General features: G+C 41.8%; 1 protein-coding gene across 4 annotated transcripts in view; it reads right to left on the bottom strand.

Moving 5' to 3' along the window:
- Nucleotides 1–25,903, bottom strand: part of ipo11 (importin 11) — a 712,707-nt gene that overhangs the window by 574,858 nt on the left and 111,946 nt on the right. For all 4 annotated transcript variants that reach the window (XM_078549030.1, XM_078549021.1, XM_078549038.1 and 1 more), the window contains one exon: nt 6,885–7,014. In XM_078549030.1, the coding sequence (XP_078405156.1) occupies nt 6,885–7,014 (130 nt within the window). The remainder of the gene's footprint in view (nt 1–6,884; nt 7,015–25,903) is intronic.

A 25,903-nucleotide genomic window follows, 5' to 3' on the forward strand; every position in this document is an offset into this window, starting at 1 on the left:
CATCCTTCCTTAAGTAAGGGGACCAAAACTGTGCACAGTACTCCAGGTGCGGTCTCACCAATGCCTTGTACAGTTGCACAACACTTCCCTATTTTTATACTCTATTCCTTTAGCAATAACTGCCAAAATTCCATTTGCCTTCCTTATTACCATCTGTACCTGCATACCAGCTTTCAGCGATTCATGCACGAGGACACCCAGATCCCTCTGCACTGAAGCATTCTGAAGTTTCTCTCCATTTAAATTATAAGTTGCCTTTTTATTCTTACGACCAAAATGGATCCAAGTCATTAATATAGATTGTAAATAGTTGGGGCCCAAGGATCGAACCCTGTGGCGCCCCACGAGTTACAGCTTGCCATCCAAAAAAAGACCCATTTAACCCGACTCTCTGCTTTCTGTTGGTTAGCCAATCCTCTATCCAAGCTAATATATTACCCCTAACTCCATGTGATCTTATCTTGTGTATTAATCTTTTGTGCGGCACTGTATCAAAGGCCTTCTGGAAGTCCAGATATACTACATCTACAGGGTCCCCATTATCCACTTTGCTTGTCACATCTTCAAAGAACTTAAAGAAAAAGCATACAACTCCACAAAGATGAGTGGCAGGACTTGGCACATCATGGCGTTCAAGGCTATGGGCCAAGTGCTGGTAAATGGGATTAGGTAGGTAGGTCAGGTGTTTCTCACATGTCAGTGCAGACTCGATGGGCTGAAGGGCCTCTTCTGCACTGTGTGATTTTGTGATTCTGTGACAGATGGTTGGGCAGATATAAAGAACTGCAGAGAAAGGCGAAAAGGTTAATCAGCAGAAAGAAGTTAGAGTATGTGAGGAAGCTAGCTAGAAATGTAAAAACGGATAGCAAGAGTTTCTACAGGTACTTAAAAAGGAAAAGTAAAGTGAGTGTTGGTCCTCTAGAGAGTGACAGTGGGGAGATAATAGCAGATAATAAGGAAATGACAAAATAAATGAACAAATATTTTGCTTGTGTTCAACAACACAATACAAAAACATTCCAGTAATAGCTGCAAATCAGAAGGTGAACAGGAGAAAGAAACTTGTTGAAATTGAAATCACTAGGGAAATGATACTGAGCAAATTGATGGAGCTGCGGGCTGGCAAGTCTCTGGGGCCCAATGGGCTCCATCCTAGAGTCTTAAAAGAGCGAGCTAATGAGGTAGTCGATGCGCTGGTATTAATTTTCCAAAATTCACTAGATTCTGGAAAGGTTCCACCAGATTGGAAAGTAGCAAATACAACCCCTCTAATCAATGGGGGGGGGGGGGGAGAGATAGAGAGAGAGAGAGAGAGAGAGAGAGAGAGAGAGAGATACAAAACAGGAAACTTTAGGCCAGTTAGCTTGACGCCTGTCATGGGGAAGTTATTAGAATCAATCATTAAGGAGGTTATAGCTGGGCACTTAGAAGAGCTCAAGGCAATCGGGAAGAGTCAGCATGGTTTTGTGAAAGGGAAATCATGTTTAACCAATATATTGGAGGTTTTTGAAGGAGTAACATGCACAATGGATAAAGGGGAGCTTGTAGATGTACTGTACTTGGAATTCCAGAAGGTATTTGATAAGGTGCCACATCAAAGATTATTATGGAAAATAATAATGGTGTAGGGGGTAACATATTATCATGGACAGAAGGTTGGTTGGCTGGCAGAAAGCAGAGAGTGTGCATAAATGGGTCTTTTTCTGATTGTCAAGATGTGATGAGAGGAGTCCCACAGGGGTCTGTACTGGGGCCTCAACTTTTAACGATTTACATCAATGACTTAGATGAGGGGAGTGAAGGCATGATAGCTAAATTTGCAGATGACAGAAAGATAGGTAGGAAAGTATGTTGTGAAGAGGACACGAGAAGGTTGCAGATGGATATAGATAGGTTGTGTGAGTGGGCAAAGATCTAGCAAATGGAGTTTAACGTGGGAAAGTGTAAAGTTGTTCATGAATGTAGGGGGAAGGGTGCAGCTTTCAGCAGGGGGCAGGGCCAGACAGAGTGGGTGTCCTTGATCTGTCACAAAATGTGCTTTGTTCAGTGTGAAACTGTGTAAATAGAGGAAGGGCAAGCTGTTAATCTGTTTAAAGAAAATGTCTCACTATAATAGGGCAGTATACCTTTTGTGTAAATAGTAGATCGGTGAATTTCAATGTAATCACGACTCGTGTTAAACTTAATTAAATTAAACTGAATCTCCAGAAATGTATAAGAACCTCGGTGGAACTCATGTGTGATCTGAGGGGGGTACGAATAAACTGGTGAATAAAAGAACTTGAGTCTCATCTGATAATTGAATGCGAGGATGGTGACAACTCCCACTTCACTTTGGCAGGAAGAACAAAAAAGCAGCATATTACTTAAATGGAGAACAGCTGCATAATTCTAAGATGCAGAGGGTTCTACATATTCCAGTACATGAATCACAAAAAGTTAGTATGCAGGTACAGCAAGTAATTAAGAAGGCTAATGGAATGCTACCTTTACTACGAGGGGAATTGAACATAGAAGTAAGAATGTTATGCTTCAGTTATACAGGGCATTGGTGAGGCCGTACCTCAAAAACTGTGTGCAGTTTTGGTCTCCTTATTTAAGGAAGGATGTAAATGCATTGGAGCTGGTGCAAAGGAGGTTTACTAGATTGATACCTAGAATGAGTGAATTGTCTTATGAGGAAAGGTTGGACAGATTAGGCTTGTTTAGTTTTAACTGGAACTTAGAAGAGTGAGGGGTGATTTGATTAAAGTATACAATATCCTGAACGGCCTTGACAAGGTAGATGTCGAAAGGATGTTTCCTCTTGTGGGTGAGTCCAGAACTAGGGGGCACTGTTTTAAAATTAGGGGTCACCCTTTTAGGGCAGAGATGAGGAGAAATTTTTTCTCAGAGGGTTGTGGGACTTTGGAAGACACTGCCTCAAAGTGGTGGGGGAGGGTCACTGAATATTTTTAAGGCAGAGGTAGGTTGATTCCCTTGCCTAACAAAAATCTAAGGTTATCAGGGGTAGATGGGAGCCTGGAAATCGAAACACATGATCAGCCATGATCTTATTGAATGGCAGAGCAGGCTCGAGGGGCTGAATGGTCGACACCTGTTCCTATTTCTTATGTTCTTATGTTCATCAACAGTGCTATCAAGCCGCACTTGCTTAGCAATTAACCTGCTCATGGACGCTCAGTTTGGGTTCCGCCAGGGTCACTCATCTTCTGACTTCATTATGGCCTTGGTTCAAACATGGACAAAAGAGCTGAACTCAATAGATGAGGTGGGAGTCACTGCCCTTGACATCAAGGGAGCATTTGACCTAGTGTGCCATCAAGGAGCCCTAGCAAAACTGCAGTCAATGGGAATTGAGAGCAAACTCTCCACTGTTGGAATCACGCCTACACAAAGGAAGATGGCTGTGGTTGTCGGAGGTCAATCATCAAGTTCAAGGACATTACTGCAGGAGTTCCTCAGGCCCAACCATCTTCAACCACTAAAACAGAAAATGCTGGAAATGCTGAGCAGGTCCAGCAGCATCTGTGGAGAGGAAAAACAGAGTTAATGTTTCAAATCTGTATGACTCTTCTTCAGAGCTCTGAAGAGTCATACAGGCTCGAAACGTTAACTCTGTTTCGCTCACCACAGATGCTGCTGGACCGGAGTTTTTCCAGCATTTTCTATTTTGTTTCAGATTTCCAGCATCTGCATTATTTTGCTTTTATCCAACTATCTTCAGCTGTTTCATCAAAGAGCTTCCTTCCATCTTAAGGTCTGAAGTGGGGATATGTTCAGCATCATTCGTGACTCCTCAGATACTGAAGCAGTCTGCGTCCATTTGCAGCAAGGCCTGAACAATATTCAGGCTTGGGTTGAGAAGTGGCAAGTAACATTTGCGCCACACAAGTGGAAGGCAATGACCATTTCCAACCAGACAGAATCTAGCCATGCCCATGACATTCAATGGCATTACCATCGCTGAATCCCCCACTAAAAACATCCTGGGGCTTACCATTGACCAGAAACTGAATTGGACTAGCCTCATAAATACTGTGGCTACAAGGCCAGGTCAGAGGCTAGGAATCCTGTGGCGAGTAACTCATCTCCTGACTCCCCAAAGCTGTCCACCACCTACAAGGCACAAGTCAGGCGTGTGATGGATTACTCGCCACTTGCCTGGATGAGTGCAACTCCAACAACGCTCAAGGAACCTGACAGCATCAAGGACAAAGCAGCCCACTTGATTGGCACCCCTTCCACAAACATTCATTCCCTCCACCACCAACGAACAGTGGTAGCAGTGAGTGCCATCTACAAGGTGCACTGTTTTAAAATTAGGGGTCACCCTAAGGTTTCGGGGTTAGATGGGAAACTCACCAAGGCTCCTTAGACAGCACCCATGACCATACCATCTAGAAGGACAAGGTCAGCAGATACATGGGAGCACCACCACCTGGAAATTCCCCTCAAAGCAACTCACCATCCTGACTTGGAAATATATCGCCATTACATCACTGTCACTGGGTCAAAATCCTGGAACTTCCTCCCTAACAGCACTGTGGATGTACCTACACTACAGGGGCTGCAGCAGTTCATGAAGGCAGCCCACCACCACCTTCTCAAGGGCAATTAGGGATGGGCAATGAATCTAGCCTAGCCAGGGACGTCCACATCCCATAAATGCATAAAGAAAAATTAAAATCTATTCAGTGGTTTTAGCTGCATGAATTTTAATTATTTCCTTGCTATTTGCAGCTCAGAATTGTTACTTGTAAATTTATTGTTGCAATATATTCTGGATATTATAGTTCCAAAGAAGCAATATGAAAACTACACCCTGGAAGATTCATTTCTCTCTCTGGAACAGAATTATTCTATACAAAGTGGACAATGAGAGCACCCTGGTTGAGCTACAACATGCCCAATGTACAATGAATTCAAGACCGTTAAACATCGCAAATGTTAAACAGAGGTACAGTGACTGATGCTCAAGATGTCCTACTAGTTACTGCTGTCTAGTTAGAGCTATCACCATTGTCATTACCTAGACTAAACTAACTTCCTATTACATTGCACTTTGAATGTAGACGAAACGCCCAAAGATTCTTCACAGGTGGTATGGAAGTTAAGCCTTTACAAGAGGGTTAAGAGAAGTGACCATAGGTTTGGTCAAATAGATCATTGAGGCGGCTTTTAAAGGTAACAAAGGAGAAGTTCCTAAGCTTACAGTGGAAGTTCCAAATAATAGGATCCTGGTGGTTAAAGAAGGGCATGCGCAGTCAAAGAACAGAGGACAGGGTTGAAAACACTAGGCAGATTAAAGTTTTAGATATAAAGTGGGATAATGCTGTACAGATTAAGATATGGATTTTAAATTCTTCGCAGTGGGGGAAAAAAATAGCCAGAGTAGGTTAGCATTAGTCAGCAAGGACAGAGGTGATGCAACAGTAGGTCTTAGTGTGGAAAAGGATGCGAGACAAAACATTAGATAATTTAGCGTTGATGGAGTGTGTCATTTGATCCATTTCTCTAATACAATGAAAAGCCAGCAACGGGATTACTGAAGACAATCTTAGTAATGGATGAGATATGGAGCTTGATGTTAAGCTCTGATTCGAACTGAATGCTAAAGCAGTATTTCAGTTTAACTCTACCTAAGGGAGCAGCCAGAAAGGGGGATGGAATCAATGACAAAGGCACAGAGCTTTAAACATGTTCAAAAACAATGGCTTTGTTCTTGTGTTTCACTGGAGGAAAATTTTACACTCATCCACAGTAATGGCCAACAAGCCAAGTCTGACTGCACAGACTGGCCATGAGGCAGGTACTGCAAAGGTAGAGTTGGGTGGCAAATATTACATGGAAGTTTACCATATGTCTGGTGTCATCACAGAAGGGAAGCATAAAGGTGAGAAATGTGAGCATGCCAAAGATGAGGTTCTTGGAAAATTCATTATTATAGCACCCCAAAGGGGTTTTGGCTATTTTTAGAAACTTCAGTCAGTGTTCCAGGGAGTGGGGGGCATGCAGAAGCTGCAAATGCGGAGCAGAATTTCTTCTTTCAGTTTACTACACCTATCACACATAAATCTCTACTGTAAGTTAATGAGAATAGAGTGCAGCATACTCAAGTTCCAGCCGAGGTTATGTTATCAAGGCTCTGGAGTGGGGCTTTAAATGCCTTACTCAGAGGTGGAAATGCCACAACTGAGCCAAATGTGATGGCCTGAAGCAGAAACAAAAATAAAATTTGGGCAGATGCTGGAGATATGAAATTAAAAAAAACAGAAAATGCCAGAAATAGTTATCAGATCAGGTAGCATCTATGGAAAGAGAAACAGAGTTTATGTTTTGGAATACTGATTCTCTCTCCACAGATGCTGCTTGATCTGATGAGTATTTCCAGCATTTTTTTTTTTGCCTAAAGCTAAAATCCTGATTCAAATTCATTTTTACATTAGCAAGTGTTTGTTGCTTTATCCAGAATGGCAAGAAATAACACTAAATAAAACATCAAATTTCCATACACAATCTTGAACTTCAAGGCAGTTCGCTTTATCAGTTGGTCAGTTGTATTAAATATTTTATAAATTCTGTACTGAGATTGTTATTCAGGTAAATACTCTAGGATAGTGAATTATGGTGGTATATTCCTATAAAATGAATTTTCACAAACATTGCAACTGCATATGACTCCATGATTGCAGAGATCTAAAACAGTTCATACAATATCAATTGGTCAGTCTAAAGTTCAAGACGACCTGTTTAAATGCTCGGGAAAGAAGTCTGTCAACTTAAAATGAAACAAATTGATGAAATTCAATTAAAGCCGACATCTTATAGTAACTATGATATAGCCAAATTATTATTTCAAAATTTTTTATAACAAAAAATACCTTTCAGCGAAAGCGAAGTTCTTTCTAGTGAATGGATGGCACCTGTATCCCCTGTATAGATCTGCTGTAAAAAAGTGTCAGTATGATGATTCCACAGGGAACAGGCAAAACTGTAGATTCCTGATGCCAACTGCAATAGACAAAATAAAATTGTGTTATCGTTTACCACCATAGTTCGTGGATATTAGAATAACACGATGATCATAAAAAATTACTGTATATACATCATACTGTATTTGTTGCAGCTTACATGTCTAGGTTTAATTGCTGAGCTGCATACAGGAGCTGCTTTGACATTTCGCATGTACATCCATACTATTCCGAGCTCATGTACCAACAGTTGCTCTTTTCAGTCTTCAATTTTCTTCATTTCTACCCTGCATGCTTTTATTTTTATGTCTCCTTTCACTAAAAAGATCCCAAATCTGAACAATTGCGCCCATAACGATAACAGATCATAGGGTATAGGAACGTAAGAGCAGGAATAGGCCGTTTGGCCCTTCGAGCCTGCTCCATGATTCCCTAAGATCATGGCTGATCTGGTTGTGGTCTCAGTTCCACTTTCCTGTCTGTTTCCAATAGCCCTCGACTCTCTTGCCTAACAAAAATCTGTCTAACTCAGCCTTGAATAAATTTAAAGACGCAGCCTCCACTACATTTTAGGCAAGAGAATTCCACACACCAACGACCCTTTGCTAGAAAAAAATTCTCATCTGGCTTAAAAGGGAGTCCTTTTATTTGTAAACAATGTCCCCTAGTACCAGTCTCCCCCAAAAGAGGTTGGGTATCCGTCCTATCAAGTCCACTCAAGATCTTATAAGTCTCAATAAGATCACCTCTCATTCTTCTAAACTCCAATAGGTACAGACCAAACCTTCTTCATAAGTCCTTCATTCCAGGAATGAGTCTACTGAACCTCCTCTGAACTGCTTCCAAGCAATTATATCTTTTTTAAAATGAGACCAAAAACTGTACACAGTATTCCAGATGTGGTCTCACCAAAGCCCTGTGAAGCTGCAGTAAAACTTCCCTACTTTTATATTCCATTCCTCTTGCAATAAATGCCAACATTCCATCTACCTTCCTAATCACTTGCTGTACCTGTGTACTAAGCTGACGTGATTTGTGTGCCAGGACACCTAGATCCCTCTGTATCGAGTTCTGCAATCTTTCTCCATTTAAATAGTATACGACTTTTGTATTCTTCCTGCCAACGTGAACAAGTTCATACATATCCACATTATACTCCATTATGTGGAAGATAAAGGAGCGTGAGGAGAGCGGCGGAGACACAGGATAAAAGAGGGCGAGGAGAGTGGCGGAGACACAGGATAAAAGAGCGCGAAGAGAACGGTGGAGACACAGGATAAAAGAGCACAAGGAGAGCAGCGGAGACACTGGATAAAGGTGAACGAAGAGAGCGGCGGAGACACTGAATAAAAGAGTGCGAGGACAGCGGCGGAGACACGGGATAAAAGACCGCAAGGAGAGCGGAGACACAGGATAAAAGAGCGCAAGGCGAGCGGCGGAGACATAGGATAAAAGAGCGCGAGGAGAGCGGAGATACAGGATAAAAGAGCGCGAGGAGAACGGCGGAGACACAGGATAAAACTGAAAAAGTGAGGTCACAGGAAAGCTGTGACCTGATTAATTAGTAGGAAATCTGCACCAAATTTGAAAAAAAACACTGCAAAGCTAATTAATAAATTAATTAACTAAGTAGAGATGACTGGGCAGGTGATGTGCTGTATGAAGTGGGAGCTGGTAGATCCCATTGCGAGCCGCAGTGACCATATCTGCAGCAAGTGTTGGTTGCTGGAGGAACTCCAGCTCAGAATTCATGAACGGCAACGGCACATCCGGGAGGGGGAGAGTTACCTGGACGCTTTGTTTCAGGAGGTGGTCACACCCGGTAGATTAAGTACCTCAAATTCGATCAGTGGTCAGGGTCAGCAGTGTATGACTCCAAGTGAGGCAGGTAGAGGGATCCTGTGTTCAGGAACAGAGGAGCCTCAGCTCTTGACCTTGTCCAAAAGGTACGAGGTGCTTGCTCCCTGTGTGGATGAGGAACAGGGCTACAGGGGGGATGAGCCAGCTGACCATAGCACCGTGGCACAGGAGGCCATTCAAGAGTGGGGAGCAAAAAGACAAGTGGTAGTTGTAGGGGATTCTATAATTAGGGGAATTGAAAGCATGCTTTGTAAGCAGGATCGAGAGTCCCGCATGGTATGTTGCTTGCCCGGTGCCAGGGTGAGGGACATCTCTGACTGGCTTTAAAGGATATTGGAGAGGGAGGGGGAGGATCCAGTTGTTGAGGTCCACGTCGGGACAAATAACATAGGTAAGACTAGGGAAGAGGACCTGTTTGGGGATTATCAGGAATTAGGAACTAAATTAAAGAACAGGTCTTCAAGGGTTATAATCTCCGGATTACTACCCGAGCCACGTGCAAATTGGCATAGGGACAGGAGAATAAGGGAAGTAAACACGTGGCTAAAGGAGTGGTGCGGGAAAGAGGGGTTCCATTTCGTGGGGCACTGGCATCAGTATTGGAACATGAGGGATCTGTACCGTTGGGACGGTCTCCACCGAAACCGATCTGGGACCAATGTTCTAGTGAAAAGGGTAAATACAGTGGTCAACAGGACTTTAAACTAGAAAGTGGGGGGAAGGGAAGGGGAAAACTCCAAGAAGTGTGACTAATGGGAAACAAAGCAGCACGTTAGCATGTGGGGGGGTGGATTCAACTTCATGGAAAATTATGAAAAAACTGAAAAGAAAGGAGAGCCCAGGAGAGGCCATTAAAGTCTCCAGAACACAAAATAGGACAGAGAGTTTGGAAAGGGCTAGGAATCTAACTTCAAGCACATCAGATAAAGGGACGACAATGAGAAAGGGGACGGGAAATACAGGACTGAAGGTGTTGTATCTGAGTGCACACAGTATACGAAATAAGGTAAATGAGTTGGTGGGCAGATTGAAATTGGCAGGTATGATGTGGTGGGCATCACGGAGACATGGCTGCAAGGGGATCAGGACTGGGAGCTAAATATCCAAGGATATGGATCCTATCGAAAAGATAGGCAGGTTGGCAGAGGGGGTGGGGTTGCTTTGTTAGTAAGAAATGAAATTAAATCGATAGCAAGAAATGACGTAGGGTCAGATGAGGTAGAATGTGTGTGGGTAGAGTTGAGGAACGGCAAAGGTAAAAAAAAAACCATAATGGGAGTTATGTACAGGCCTCCAAACAGTAGTTAGGATGTGGGGCACAAGATACACGAGGAGATGGAAAAGGCATGTAAGAAAGGCAAGGTTACAGTGATCATGGGGGATTTCAATATGCAGGTAGACTGGGAAAATCAGGTTGGTAGTGGATCCCAAGAAAAGGAATTTGTAGAATGTCTACGAGATGGCTTTTTGGAGCAACTTGTGTTGGAGCCCACTACGGAACAGGCAATTCTAGATTTAGTGATGTGTAATGAGGCAGATTTGATAAGGGAGCTTAAGGTGAAGGAACCCTTAGGAGGAAGTGACCATGATATGATAGAATTCACCCTGTAATTTGAAAGGAAAAAGCTGGAATCAGATGTAACGGTATTACAGTTGAATAAAGGCAACTACAGAGGCATGAGGGAGGAGCTGGCCAGAATTGACTGGGAGATGAGCCTAGCAGGAAAGACAGTGGAACAACAATGGCAGGAGTTTCTGGGAGTAATTTGGGAGACACAGCAAAAATTCATCCCTAGGAAGAAGAAGCGTACTAAAGGGAGGACGAGGCAACCATGGCTGACAAGGGAAGTCAGGGACAGCATAAAAGCTAAAGAGAAAGCATACAATGCGGCGAAGAGCAGTGGGAAACCAGGGGATTGGGAAGCCTACAAAGACCAACAGAGGACAACTAAAAAAGAAATAAGGAGGGAGAAGATTAAATATGAGGGTAAACTTGCCAGTAATATAAAAGAAGATTGCAAGAGTTTTTTTTAGATGTATAAAGGGTAAGAGAGAGGCAAAAAGTGGACATTGGGCCGCTGGAAAATGACGCTGGAGAAGTAGTAGTGGGGAACAAAGAAATGGCGGAGGAACTGAATAGGTACTTTGCGTCAGTCTTCACGGTGGAAGACACGAGTAACATCCCCAAAGTGCAAGAGAGTCGGGGGGGCAGAGGTGAGTATGGTGGCCATTACAAAGGAGAAGAAGCTAGGAAAACTGAAAGGTCTGAAGGTGGATAAATCACCTGGACCAGATGGATTACACACCAGAGTTCTGAAGGAGATAGCTGAAGAGATAGTGGAGGCATTAGTGGTGATCTTTCAGGAATCACTCGAGTCAGGGAGGGTCCCAGAGGACGGGAAAATCGCTAATGTAACCCCCCCTTGTTTAAGAAGGGAGTGAGGCAAAAGACGGGAAATTACAGGCCGATTAGCCTGACCTCAGTCGTTGGTAAGATTTTAGAGTCCATTATTAAGGATGAGATTTCAGAATACTTGGAAGTGCATGGTAAAATAGGGCAAAGTCAGCATGGTTTCATCAAGGGGAGGTTATGCCTGACAAATCTGTTAGAATTCTTTGAGGAGGTAATGAGCAGGTTAGACAAAGGAGAGCCAATGGATGTTATCTACTTGGACTTCCAGAAGACCTTTGACAAGGTGCCGCACAGGAGGCTGCTCAGTAAGATAAGAGCCCATAGTGTTAGAGGCAAGGTACTAGCATGGATAGAAGATTGGCTGTCTGGCAGGACGCAGAGAGTGGGGATGGCGGCCGGTGACTAGTGGAGTTCCGCAGGGGTCAGTGTTTGGACCACAACTTTTCACTTTATACATTAATGATCTAGATGAAGGAACTGAGGGCATTCTGGCTAAGTTTGCAGATGATACAAAGATAGATGGAGGGACAGGTATTATTGAGGAGGCGGGGAGGCTGCAGAAGGATTTAGACTGGTTAGGAGAAAGGGCAAAGAAGTGGTAGATGGAATGCAACGTGGGGAAGTGTGAGGACATGCACTTTGGTAAGAAGAATAGAGGCATAGACTATTTTCTAAATGGGGAGAGAATTCAGAAATCTGGAGTGCAAAGGGACTTGGGAATCCTAGTTCAGGATTCTCTTGCAGGTTGAGTCGGTAGTTAGGAAGGCAAATGCAATGTTGGCATTTATTTCGAGAGGACTAGAATATAAAAGCAGGGATGTGCTGCTGAGGCTTTATAAGGCTCTGGTCAGACCACATTTAGAATATTGTGAGCAATTTTGGGCCCCGTATATCAGGAAGGATGTTCTGGCCCTGGAGAGGGTCCAGAGAAGGTTCACGAGAATGATCCCAGGAATGAAAGGCTTAACATATGAGGAACCTTTGAGGACTTTAGGTCTATACTCGATGGAGTTTAGAAGGATGAGGGGGGATCTGATTGAAACTTCCAGAATACTGAAAGGCCTGGATAGAGTGGATGTGGGGAAGATGTTTCCATTAGTAGGAGAGACTAGGACCCGAGGGTACAGCCTCAGAGTAAAGGGAAGACCTTTTAGAACCGAGGTGAGGAGAACGTTCTTTAGCCAGATAGTGGTGAATCTATGGAATTCATTGCCACAGAAGGCTGTGGAGGCCAGGTCATTGAGTGTGTTCAAGACCGAGATAGATAGGTTCTTGATTGGTAAGGGGATCAAAGATTACGGAGAGAAGGCGGGAGAACGGGGTTGAGAAACTTATCAGCCATGATTGAATGGCGGAGCAGACCTGATGGGCCGAATGGCCTAATTTCTGCTCCTATGTCTTATGGTCTAAGATATCCAACATCAAAAATCTCCATCAGACCGCTAGATTAACCGTATCAAGCCACAAAATATGGCTCAAACAAAGCATGCTAAAGTAAAAACAACAGATTTTGGTAAGAACACTCTGGAACAAATATTTAAAAACATCAAATCCTAATTAAGGTGCTCACCCTGCTCCCCAAAATGTGGTTTATTGTCCTGCTCTTTGCCTTATAAATCTGAATTCTCCAGTCAATAGATGAAACTGAAAAGCTAGTTATCAAGTCACCAAAACTTTATAAACTGCATCCAAGTAATAAAGAGATAAAAACAAAAAGCTAAAAGCTACTGTGGATGCTGGAAAACCAAAACAAAAACAGAATTACCTGGAAAAACTCAGCAGGTCTGGCAGCATCGGTGGAGAAGAAATCAGTTGACGTTTCGAGTCCTCACAATCCTTCGGCAGAACTGAGTATAGTTAGGAGAGAGGTGAAATATAAGCTGGTCTAAGGTGGGGGGCGGGGGGAGAGAGAAGTTGAGGGTGGGGTGATTGTGGGGATAAGCAAGCAGTGATAGGAGCAGATAATCAAAAGATGTCACAGACAAAAGGATCAAAGAGGTGTTGAAGGTGGTGATATTATCTAAGAAAAGTGCTAATTAAGAATGGAAGGCAGGATACTCAAGGTACAGCTCTAGTGGGGGTGGGGTGGAAAGACTAACAAAGTTTTAGTTTTAGATTTAAAAATAATGGAAATAGGTGGGAAAAGAAGGATCCATATAAATTATTGGAAAAAAAAAGGGAGGGGGGAGAAACGGGGTGGGGATGGGGGGAGGGGGAGTTTAAGATCTAAAGTTGTTGAATTCAATATTCAGCCCGGAAGGCTGTAAAGTGCCTAGTCGGAAGATGAGGTGCTGTTCCTCCAGTTTGCGTTGGGCTTCACTGGAACAATGCAGCAAGCCAAGGACAGACATGTGGGCAAGAGAACAGGGTGGAGTGTTAAAATGGCAAGCGACAGGGAGGTTTGGGTCTTTCTTGCGGACAGACCGCAGATGTTCTGCAAAGCGGTCGCCCAGTTTGCGTTTGGTCTCTCCAATGTAGAGGAGACGCATTGGGAGCAACGAATGCAGTAGACTAAGTTAGGGGAAATGCAAGTGAAATGCTGCTTCACTTGAAAGGAGTGTTTGGGCCCTTGGACGGTGAGGAGAGAGGAAGTGAAGGGGCAGGTGTTGCATCTTCTGCGTGGGCATGGGGAGGTGCCATAGGTGGGGGTTGAGGAGTAGGGGGAGATGGAGGAGTGGACCAGGGTGTCCCGGAGGGAACGATCCCTATTTTTAAATCTAAAACTAAAACTTTGTTAGTCTTTCCACCCCACCCCCACTAGAGCTGTACCTTGAGTATCCTGCCTTCCATTCTTAATTAGCACTTTTCTTAGATAATATCACCACCTTCAACACCTCTTTGATCCTTTTGTCTGTGACATCTTTTGATTATCTGCTCCTATCACTGCTTGCTTATCCCCACAATCACCCCACCCTCAACTTCTCTCTCCCCCCGCCCCCCACCTTAGACCAGCTTATATTTCACCTCTCTCCTAACTATACTCAGTTCTGCCGAAGGGTCGTGAAGACTCGAAACGTCAACTGATTTCTTCTCCACCAATGCTGCCAGACCTGCTGAGTTTTTCCAGGTAATTCTGTTTTTGTCCAAGTAATAAAGGATCAGTGTAAATTTGGTGTCAAGTAAATTTAGATCATTTATCACAAAGGAGTTCTTTATACAAAGAATGACAAATGTTTGGAATAAATTGCAAGGCATAGTACTAGAGTGTAGAGGTTTTCAAACACAGTTGGATGCCGCAGTTGGAATACTGGAGAGTTGGGGCTTGGGTAGACTGAAATGCCTTTTACATACAGATCATATGGCCCATCAGAACTTGCACTGCCATTCAATACAATCATTACTGATCTTGGTCTTTAACTCCATTTTCCCACCGACTCCCCATATCCCTTAATTCCGTGAAGTCAAAAATCTGTACATCCCAGCCTTAAATAGTCAATGATGGAGCATCCACAATCCTCTGTGGTAGAGAATACCAAAGATTCACAGCCCTTTGAGTTAAGTAATTTCTCCTCATCTCAGCACAAATGATTGGCCCCTTATCCTGAGACTGCGCCCCCATGCTTTAGATCCCCGACCAATGGAAGCAATCTCTCAGCGTCCACCCTATCAAGCTCCTTTAGAATTTTATAGATTTCAATTAAATCATCTCTCATTCTTCTAAACTCCAAAGAACATAAGCCCAGTTTACACACCCTCTCATCATAGGACAACACCCTCATCCCAGGGACCAACTTTATGAACATTCGCTGTCCCGCCTCCAATGCGAATATATCCTTTTTTAAATGTGGAGACCAAAACTGCACACAGTACTTCAGATGTGGTCTCACCAAAACCCTGTACAATTGTAGCAAGGCTTATTTATTCTTGTACTCCAATCCCCTTCCAATAAAGGCCAACATGCCATTTGACTTCTGAACATACTTGCTGCACCTGCATGCTAACTTCCTGCTTTCCTTGTACAAGCACACCCAAGTCTCTTTTAACATCAACACTTATGAATAACTGCACATTTCCCTATACTATGCCCCATCTGCCATCTTGTTGCCTACTCACTTAACCTGTCTGTACTGTTATGATTCCAGCTGAAGTTACCCTTGGACAAGCCTGATCCCAGCCGTAAAGATCCTAACTTTCATTTGTTTCTTTAGATACGTGGAGAGTAGCAACAGAACGGAGTCACAGGAGTAATCTGATTAACTTTTAACAAAAGAATAAAACATTATTAAACAAGGAAAGATGAACTATATTACAATGCTCCTTCACCCACTAAACCTTTACAGATATATACAGATTTGTAAAGTTAACACAAGTCACAATGCCCCTAGCATTTCCTCATTCTCCATGATAATTTCTCCTGTCTCTGCTTTTGAGGGGCCAACGTTTACTCAGGCTACTCTCTTCCTTTTCAAATACTTAGAAAAACTCTTACAATCAATTTTTATGTTTCTGGCTAATTTACTTTCACATTTTCCTCTCCTTTTATTTTTCTTACATTCTCTGTCCAGAAATTTTATAATACGAACTCATTAGTAATTCACAGCATTAGTTTTGAACCCATGTCTTGCTCTACAACGATCATTTTCTTTATGGACACTGGGGCATTTGCTTTAGCAAGCAACAAATGCAACAGAGGTTGGAAAACGAAGCAGTTCCAAAAGTAACGCAGGTGCCAACATACAGAATATTGATCCTCAATCTCACATTAAACAAAATGATTCCCACAAATCAAAAATAAAGGAAAAAGACAGCAATGAGAAATTAGTATTCACCCCACAGAAGTGTAGCGCTTATGGTACTACGCTAACTATTCAGTGGTGATGAGTTCAAATTACACCAAGGAAAGTTGTGAATATGAATTCAATTAATCTGGTAATGTGTGGGCTAGCATCAAAAAAAAAAGCATAAAACTGAATTGTTTTAACATTTCAACTTGTTCATGTCCTTCAGGGAGGAGAACCTGCTACCTTTACCTGTGTGTGATTACCCACGTAACATTATTGACTCCTGGCTCCCTCTGAAAAGCCCTAGCAAGATACTCGGTTACAAAAACAACTGCTATCAGGGCAACTAGATCTGGGCAAAAAATTGAATTTTGCACACAGTATACAGATCCTGAGAAAACATTTAAACGGCTCATACTTCTGGTAAATTAACTCTCCATTCACAGCAAGTAATCACATTTTGAAATGTTTTCATCTCAGCTAGCTTTCATGGTAGATCATTGCAAACATTTATCATATTTTTAGTCATTATGTTCTAAATTTATTTTTCACAATCCAGTTTATGATCTCTGGCTGTCTTGCCATATTTTGAGGCATTAATCTGGGTTTAACCCATCTTCAAAATTTGATATTTCGTTTGACTCAGTGACTTCCCATTTAGTTAAAACTTCAGTTTTCCTTACTTTTGGTCAATGCTGTTACTTTTCTACAAATGTAAATAGGTCTTTTGTGACATGGTGACCAAGATGGAACATAATGTTGTAAGTGTGGTCTGATCAGTGACATAGTATAACCACTGCGAACGTGTTCTATTACATTGACTATACATTTGATTTGCCTAGAGTTCCTGTAATGTGCCTACTATAACTTAAGATTCCTTTCTGAGTTTTGCTGTGCTAACCTAATTTTATTCAATGCATATGTTCCACATTTTTTTAATCCATGTTTTTTGCGCATATGTATATAAAACGTATTATATACTTTTTACATATTTAACATTTATCCTTTCTCTAAATTCATTCTTAAGATGTGAATGTCGCTAGCAAGGCAAGCATTTAATGCCCTTCCATAATTGTCTGAATGGTATTGACAATCCATCTTCTTGAACTGCTGCAGTCCATGTGATGCAAGCACAGCCACAGTGCGACTCGGGAGTGAGTTTCAAGTTTTTATCCAGCAACAGTGAAGGAACAGAAATATATTTCCAACTCAGTATGTCTCTAGCTTGGAGGGGAACTTGCAATGGTGGTGTTCGATGCATCTGCTGCCCTTGTTCTTCTAGGTGATAGAGGTCGTGGGTTTGGAAGGCATTGTTGAAGACGGCTTGGTGAATTGCTGCAGCGCATATTGTAGATGGTACACACTGCTACCACTGTGCGTCAGTGGTGGAGGGAGTGTATGCTTACAGTGGTGGATGGAGTGAGGATTAAGGTTGAGGGTGCTTTTTCTTGCATGTTGTCAAGCTTGAGTGTTGTTGCCGCTACACGCATCACATTCCTGATTTGTGTACTGTAGATGGTGGGCAGCTATGTTCAAAAGCTATCGATCTCAGAAGAAATGAAGAAAATGGTCAAGAGAAAAGAGATGAACGTAGGCGAATGCTAAAAATTAGAAAACTAAACAATGAACTAAGACAGACTGACCAGACAGGGGAGTGTTTGTGGAGAGAGCAATGTTGAGAACTGGAGTAACTAAAAAAAACAGGAACAGGCACTATGAGAAAATAAAGGAACTGACTGGAGGAAGGAGAGGTGAGCAAATGCAAAGAGAAATTGACAGTGGAGATAGTATGACACTTACAGATCCTAAAGTAAACAATGGTGAAAAGAGTACATCGAAGACCTATACAACAAAGATGGCAAGCCGACAGAACTAGAATCAGAGAAAGGAGAAGACAGGATGATTTAGAACCTAATCTTCTGGGGTGTGAAATATTTAAAACTATAAAAGAACTGAAGCCAGGAAAAGTAGGATGTGGTGGAATCTCTGCAAAAATAACAAAGGGACTTGAAGAGAAGGCAACAAGAAAATTGACCAACTTGTGTCAGAAGATGTACACCAATGGAGAATGGCCGCTAGACTTTTTGAGGAGCACAATGATCCAATTGGAGAAGACAGCAAATACCATGAAATAAGAAGAGCATCACACCATTATCTTAGATGCACGTGTCATCAAAGTTATGTTAAAGATCCTAGCAAATAGATTGGAAGCCTAAGCAAGTCATTACATCAGCTGTCATCACTGTTGTTTTAGGAAAAGTTGTAGAACTAGAGAGGCTACAGCAGTGACAAGGGTGTTTAGCGAAAAAAGCGTAGAATACCAGCAAAAAGTGGACATCTGCTTTGTGGTTTATGAAGAAAGCTTTTGGCTGAGTGAACTGGCAAAATCTGTTGAAAGTGCTGTTGGCAGAGTTGACTGGAGAGGTAAAAGAATGATTCTAACTTTGCACATGAGACAGACTGCTACAATCAAGACCATATTCGGTGAAACTGAATCTGGTGTAATCAGGCACCAGGTGAGACAAGACTGTTTACTATCACAATTGCTCTTTACCATCTATGCAGAAGCCATAATAAAAGAAGCAATAGATGAAATACAGAAAGGTGTCAAGGAGAAGGTCAATTGGTGAAGGTACTGAGATTTGCAGGCAATCAGGTCCTAGTGGCCAACACAGAGGAAGGTCTACCGATACAAACAAATACTAATCAATGTAGTGGTGAAAGCTTAGGGAATAAAAATTTATGTAAAAAAAAGACAAAGTTATGGAGATTGGAAGAAGTAATTGTGGGAAACCAGAGGTCAAGATAAATGGTCAACAGTAGGAACAAGTATCACAATTTAAGTACCTGGGAAGCATCTCATCAGAAGGTGATTACTGCCATGAAGAAATCAGAGCTAAAATAGCAATGGCAAAGCATGCATTTGCCAAACAAAGAATTGCTCAGCATAAGAATGAGTAGAAATTTTAAAAGAACTTTCAATCACAATCACAACTTTGTGATTTGGAGTGTCTTGTAGTACGGGGTTGAAAACATGGACATTCAGTGGACATCCAAAGACTAGAAAGTTGTGAAATGTGGTTCTGGAGAAGGATGGGGAGGTCAGCTAGAGAGAACATAAGAGTAATTAAAAAGTTCTCAGGATGGAGGAGGAGGAAAGATCATGGATCCTTGGATGCTGAAAGGATATTTCCCTATGTGGGAGAGAGTAAAACTAGGGGACAGTTTAAAAATAAGGGGTCTCCCCCATTTAAGATGGGATGAGAAGAAATGTTTTTCTTTCAGAGCGTTGTGAATCTTTGGCACTCTCTTACCCACAGATCAGTGGAGGCAGGGTCACTGAATATTTTTAAACCAGAACTAGATAGATTTTTGATTAACAAGGAAGTCGAGGGTTGTCAGGAGTAGGCGGGAACGTGGAGTTGAGGCCACAATCAGATCAATCATGATCTTATTGAATGGCGGAGCAGGCACAAGGAGCTGAATCGCCTACCACTGCTCCTAATTCGTATGTTCGTATTGTTGGTGAATATCATCAAGAAAAGGCTACAAGGTTGGATTGGCCATATCCTAAAGCATGAGAACTTGCTGAAGAGATGACTTTAGATTAGAGGTATGTAGAACAAGAGGAAAAAAGAGAATGATGATGATAGTCAATCTGAAATTGCAAATGGGAGGTTCTTGTGAGCAACAAAACCACAAGGCATGGAAAAATGAGCAGGTGACCTGCCCTACTGCACACAGATGGTGGACAGGCTTTGGGAAGTCAGGAGTGAATTACTCATTGCAAGATTTCTAGCCTGTGATCTGTTCTTGTAACCACAGTATTTATATGGCTGGTCAAGTTACATTTCTGGTCAATGGTAACCCTTGCATGTTGATGGTGGGGGATTCAGTGCCATGGATGTCAAGGCATGATGGTTAGATTCTCTCTTGTTGTGCATGATCATTGCCTGGCACTTGTGAGATGCAAATGTTACTTGCCACTCATCAGTCCAAGCCCAGGTCTTGCTGCATGCAGGCACAGATTGCTTCACTATCTGACAAATTGCAAATGGTACTGAACACCGTACACTGAATGAACATCGCCACTTCTGACCTTATGTTGGAGGGAAGGTCTTTGCTTAAATGTCTACCCAATTGCACAATTACAGATCTTTTGCAGCATCCCATCTCTATTACTGATCATCTGCAAAGTTCAGTAGCTTAGATTTGATTTTAGCATCACTGGCATTGTAGATTACAGAAGGGCAAATGCCAACCACTTGAAATTTTCTCTCTCTCTTCACACACTCTCACAATCCAAAGGTTGGCATTACAGTTCACAGTACTCTATATAGTCTCTAATATATACTGGCATATATTATAATATATACTAATATAATATATTCTAATAGTACTCTATTTTCCTTCATACCAGTTGTTTAGTCAATGTCATGCTCAGTTCTAAATTACTGTGGTTTTTACTGTGAAATGTAAGCTGAAGAGCTTGCATGTCAAATTTTATCAAATGCTTTCTAGAAACTTAAGCTGTATCATATGGAATGCCACTATCTACCAAGACCCTCAAAGAAGTAAACTAAGTTTGCCAGGTAAGACAATCTTCTTAATCCATGCCTTTTTATTAAGCTACGCTAGAGGTATTTCCTCCTGCATGCATTCAGAAAAGATTTCTTCCCTGTTCTAAGCTAAGCTAATGGTCTGCAGTTGTCTGGGTCAGTTTACCATGCTTTTAAAATATCAGTGCTACATTTTTCAATTTTTAATATTGCTTTTTATTGCACAATAAACAATATTTTATATATAGGATTAATATTTGTATTAAGTTGTCACGGTAGTTCAAAATTTGTGTATTGGAGACATAAAAGGTGATAAATCTAGACAGCAAGAGTAAACTCAAGGTAAGTACAACAGGGCTGTTGCTGATATGCGAATAAAATTGGCCAAATAATGAGCAGATGGGGAAGATTACATCATAAGTTACACAGCCTGGAGCAAGATGTTATTTGACTTCTTGTACACCAGACATTGGAAGCATGCACTAGAATGTCTCAACTGTTTTCTGTGGACATTATTTGCCTGCACAGGGATCTTTACAAAGCATAAACATCCTCCTACTAAGTGGCATTGGCAACATTCCCCAACATGTCTCAGTAAACTGCTCTGAAGCATAACAATGCACCTTTTTTCATATAACGATGCACACATGCTATTATGAAATTTAATTATTTCAATTATAGCATGTTCTTTTTTTTGTTTCATCATCTTCTTTGAAGGGAAGCAAATTACTTATTACTACTTGCTAATCAACAAATCAACAAACAAGTTAAGGCCAGGTAAAGATATTGGAAAAACAATATCATCCAGAATAGATTACCAGTCAACATGAAAGTAAATTTGAGGGAGGCAGTGAGGTAGTGGTGATGTCACTGGACTAGTAATTTACAGGCCCAGGAATGACCCTGCAAGTACTCCTTACTAACATCCGGCAGCTTGTGCCAAAATTAGGAGAGCTGTCCTGCAGACTAGTCAGGCCACGTGCTGACACAGTCATACTCACTGAAACATACTTTACAATGTCCCAGACACCACCATCACTATCCCTGAGGTGGGTCCTGTCCCACCAGGACAGTCCTAGCAGAGGTGGCAGCACAGTGGTATACAATCAGGAAGGAGCTGCCCTGGGAGTCCTCAACATTGATTCCAGGCCCCATGAAGTCTCATGGCATCAGGTCAAACATGGGCAAGGAAACCTCCTGCTAATTACCACCTACCGTCCCCCTCAGCTGATGAATCAGTGCTCCTCCATGTCGAACACAAACTGGAAGAGGCGCTGAGGCTGGCAAGGGCACAGAATGTACTCTGGGTCAGGGATTTCAATCACCAACAATGGCTCAGAGGCACAGTTACTGACCAAGCTGGCCAAGTCCTAAAGGCTATAGTTGCTAGACTGGGACTGCAGCAGGCGGTGAGGGAACCAAGAGGGGAAAACCTACTTGACCTCAACCTCACCAGTCTATTTGTCGCAGATGCATCTGTTCATGTCATTACTGGTAGGAGTGATCACCTCAACCCAAGCTTCCTCTCAAACTGAAATGTTTCATATTCTCTCTTTCTCTTAAAGGCACTGAATCATGCTGGGGTACAGACCTGCAGATGCCGCAAGTCTTCAGTACCTCGTCCACTAGTGTTCTTCACACAAGCTAAGGCATGGATTCTTAGCAGTGCAAAATAAATATCACAGCTGTGTTCAATCCCTCACCAAACATCCATATCGGAGTTAACAGATAGCATTTAGGAATGAGAACATTGCTTTTCAAAGCCTACATTAATTTCATACTGCAGGTAGGATTTCAGGATGTAGAATAGTGAGACAACACCTAAAATACTGTGTGCAGTTTTGGTCTCCATACTCAAAGGATGTACTTGCATTGGAGGCGATTCACTAGATTGGTCCCTGGATGAGAGGGCTGTCCTACAATGAGATGCTGTATTTCCAAAAATCATACCGAGGTGCCACATAAAAGTTTCATAGAAAAGACAAGGGATCAGGGAGTTGAGGATAATAGTTGAGAGCATGGATAGAGGATTGGTTAAAAAAACAGGAAGCAAAGCATAGAGGGTAAATGGAGCTTTTTCAAGTTAGCAAACTATAATTAATGGAGAGCCACAAAGGCCAGTCCTCAATTATTTATAGTTAGAACGAAAAGCTGCCAAGTTCCCATGTCCTGATGGACTTCATCCTAGGGTTTTAAAAGAAGTAGCTGCTGAGGTAGTAGATGCATTGGTTTTCATTTTCCAAAATTCCCTCGATACTGGAAAGGTCACATCAGATTGGAAAATAGCAAATATAACCCCTCTATTCAAAATAGGAGGGAGACAGAAAGGAGGACACTATGGGACAGTTAGCTGAGCATCAGTCATAGGAAAAATCCTGGAATCTATTAAGGAAGTTATAGCAGGGATGAGCAGTGTGAATAAAGGGGAACTTGTGGATGTGATTTACTTGGATTTACAGAAGGCATTTGATGAGGTACCACATCAAAGGTTACTACACAAAATAACGGCTCATGGTGTAGGGGGTAACATATTAGCATGGACAGAGGATTGGTTAGCTAACAGAAATCAGGGAATAGGGATAAGTGGGTCATTTTTGCTTTGGCGTGGAACTCGTAAATGTTGATGTTCATAAGGGCTTGGGTATACTCATACAAGGAATGCAGAAAGTCAGCATGCAGGTACACCAAGCAATTAAGAAGGCAATGGCATGTTAGCCTTTATTGTAAGAGAACTGGAGTACAGGAATAAATGAATCTTTCCACAAATTGTATAGGGCTTCAGTGAGACTACACCTGGACTAGTGTGTGCAGTTTTGGCCTCCATATTTAAGGAAGTATATACTTTCATTGGAGGCAATACAGCAAAGGTTCACTAGATTGGACCCTGAGATGAGAGTATTGTCCTGTGATAAGAGGCTGAATAAAAACAAATTAACTGGTCAATTATCCCACCACTGTTTCTGGCATCTTTGAATAAATAGATTGCCAGCTACATTTGCCTACAAATAACTGAAATAAATGCCTTGGAAAATTCTACGGCTGTGAAAAGCAACATATAAATATAAGTTCTGCCTTTCATACTGTGACACAGACAGCTAGCTTTCTATTTCTCTTTCAGAACACGATATTCTAACATTTTTTTTTTAGAAGCAATTTATTGCGTACTAATGTAGTTCCATTAAATTTTCAACAGATAGGAAAGCCCATTCATCTGTGACATGACACTTCAAGCAAAAGGATATTAAAAATATGAAATTCATATCTTTTCTGACAGCAAGTTATACAATGTACCTATCATATTAGTCTCTAGAAAAGGAAATAACTGAAAAAAGAAATATATCACCTTCAAAGACACGTTGACAAAATTAATTTCTTTAAGTGAACTTTTATTGACTGATTCCCAATAGGACACATCAGTATTTATAGGATAAATATTGCACAAAAAATTATGGAATGGCAATTATGGTTTTCAAATATTGCTTTGCTCCACCTTTTCCGCTTTTTTTTGTAACTGGTATAGGAATAAATTTAAGGAAACACGTTGGTTATTTGTTACCATTCACATTTTGTTTCCTTTTTACTATCAAGTTCTTCCTCTTACTTTCTGAAAATGTTAACTTTTTTATTATTTGTTCTCAGGTTATGGGCAATGCTGGCAATACAGCATTTCTTGTCTCTCCTTAGTTGCCCTGAAAGGGTGGTGGTGGCTTTTGCCTTAAACTACAGCACTCCTCATGGTGATGGTGCTCCCATAGAGATGTTAGCTCAGGGATAAATAATATTAAAGAAGTAATAATTCGCATCAAAATCAGGGTATTATGACTTGGAGGGAAATTTGGAAACGATATGACATTGCCACTCTTTTCCCATTTCAATAGTAGAGCATTAAAGCAAATTTGATGGATTGTGGCAGTATGTATGAAGACAGTAGAAATTAAAAATGGTACAAATTCTGTGATCTAGAGGTGGAAGAGTGTGTATATCGAGTACAGGAGCAGCAGCGATGAAGCAGACTGCTGTGTTCTGGACAGTGTTGAGTTCCTTGCATGCTGCTGCAGCTGCAACCATCCCTGTGAGTGGCACAATTCCACCACAATCCTGGCACAGGTGGTAGGGGTGCTTTGAGGAGTCAGTTTTTGCAGCCTCAGACATCTTCTTGTAGCCAGTGTTGATATGATTAGTCTAGTTCAACTCTGGTCAGGAGTGACCAACCCCCCACCCCCAATCCTCAAAATTCTGATATTGAGACACTTGGTAATCGTGGTATGATTAAACCTAAGGGGAAGGTGGTTTAGTTTAATCTTGTTGGAATTGGTCAATGCCCATACTAATATGGTGCAATGATATCTCACATTGTCAGCCTAAATTTGGGTATTATCCATGTCCTGCTGTAGTCTGACATGGATCGCTTCATTATCAGCCAAGCTGAAAATGAAGCATGACACTGGAATAATCAGTGAACAGATCAGTCCCTAATATAATGAAGGTATAAGGTATAATGAAGGTAATATAATGAAGGAGCTGAAGATGGCCCAAGGAACTTCTGAAGCAATGTCCAAGGGTTTTGTTTGCCAACTTTACAGGACTATTGATGGCTCTTTCCATCATTTTGCTCATAATTGGGAGAGGGTTGATAGAGTAGTAGCTGCTGATGTAGATCTGTTTATTTTGTGGAAAGGATATCCTTCCTAATTGTCATGTAGCTGTCACTATTAAAGCTGCAGTGAACACCCTGGGTACAGAGAGAATACTTCTGGTATAGAACTGCAGTCAGGATCTTGTTGGAACTTATATCCTTCGCTGTGTATAGTGCTCTCAGTTGTTGATAATGTAATGTGGAGTGCACTGAATGGGCTGAACACAACCATCCATGATGGAGAAAACCTCTGGAAAGAGCCAAAGAGAATCATTAACTCTACACTGATATTTACAAATACTTCAGTCTTGCCCCTTTAACTTACAATGAGGGCTCCACCATGGTTGGAGATGAAGATGCTCATCTTCCTCCTCACATTATGAGTGATTGTAACATCATGAGTGAAAGGGGCAAGTGTTCGTAATCCATGGCTTACCCATTCGATACCCAGTCCATTTACCTCAGCGGCCTTTTCTAGTCCAGTAATAACCTTACACTGTCTCACAATCTAGCATATAGATTTTGTATTGCAGGTTAAGGGGAAGAGTGGTCTAATTAAAAGCTAATTGGTGACCTGTGAGAAAGGAATGGGCACGTACAGAGTTTCAAAAAGTATATATTTTCAAATAAAAATCACTGCCTGAAGTGAGACACAACACTCTCTTCACCCTTTTATTCTCTTCCTCTCTATCATGAAGGTGCTGATCATGAAGGTGCCCTCCCCTCCACTTTCTACTCTG

The sequence above is a fragment of the Cetorhinus maximus genome, chromosome 1, assembly GCF_964194155.1.
Source record: "Cetorhinus maximus chromosome 1, sCetMax3.hap1.1, whole genome shotgun sequence".
Lineage (NCBI taxonomy): Eukaryota > Metazoa > Chordata > Chondrichthyes > Lamniformes > Cetorhinidae > Cetorhinus > Cetorhinus maximus.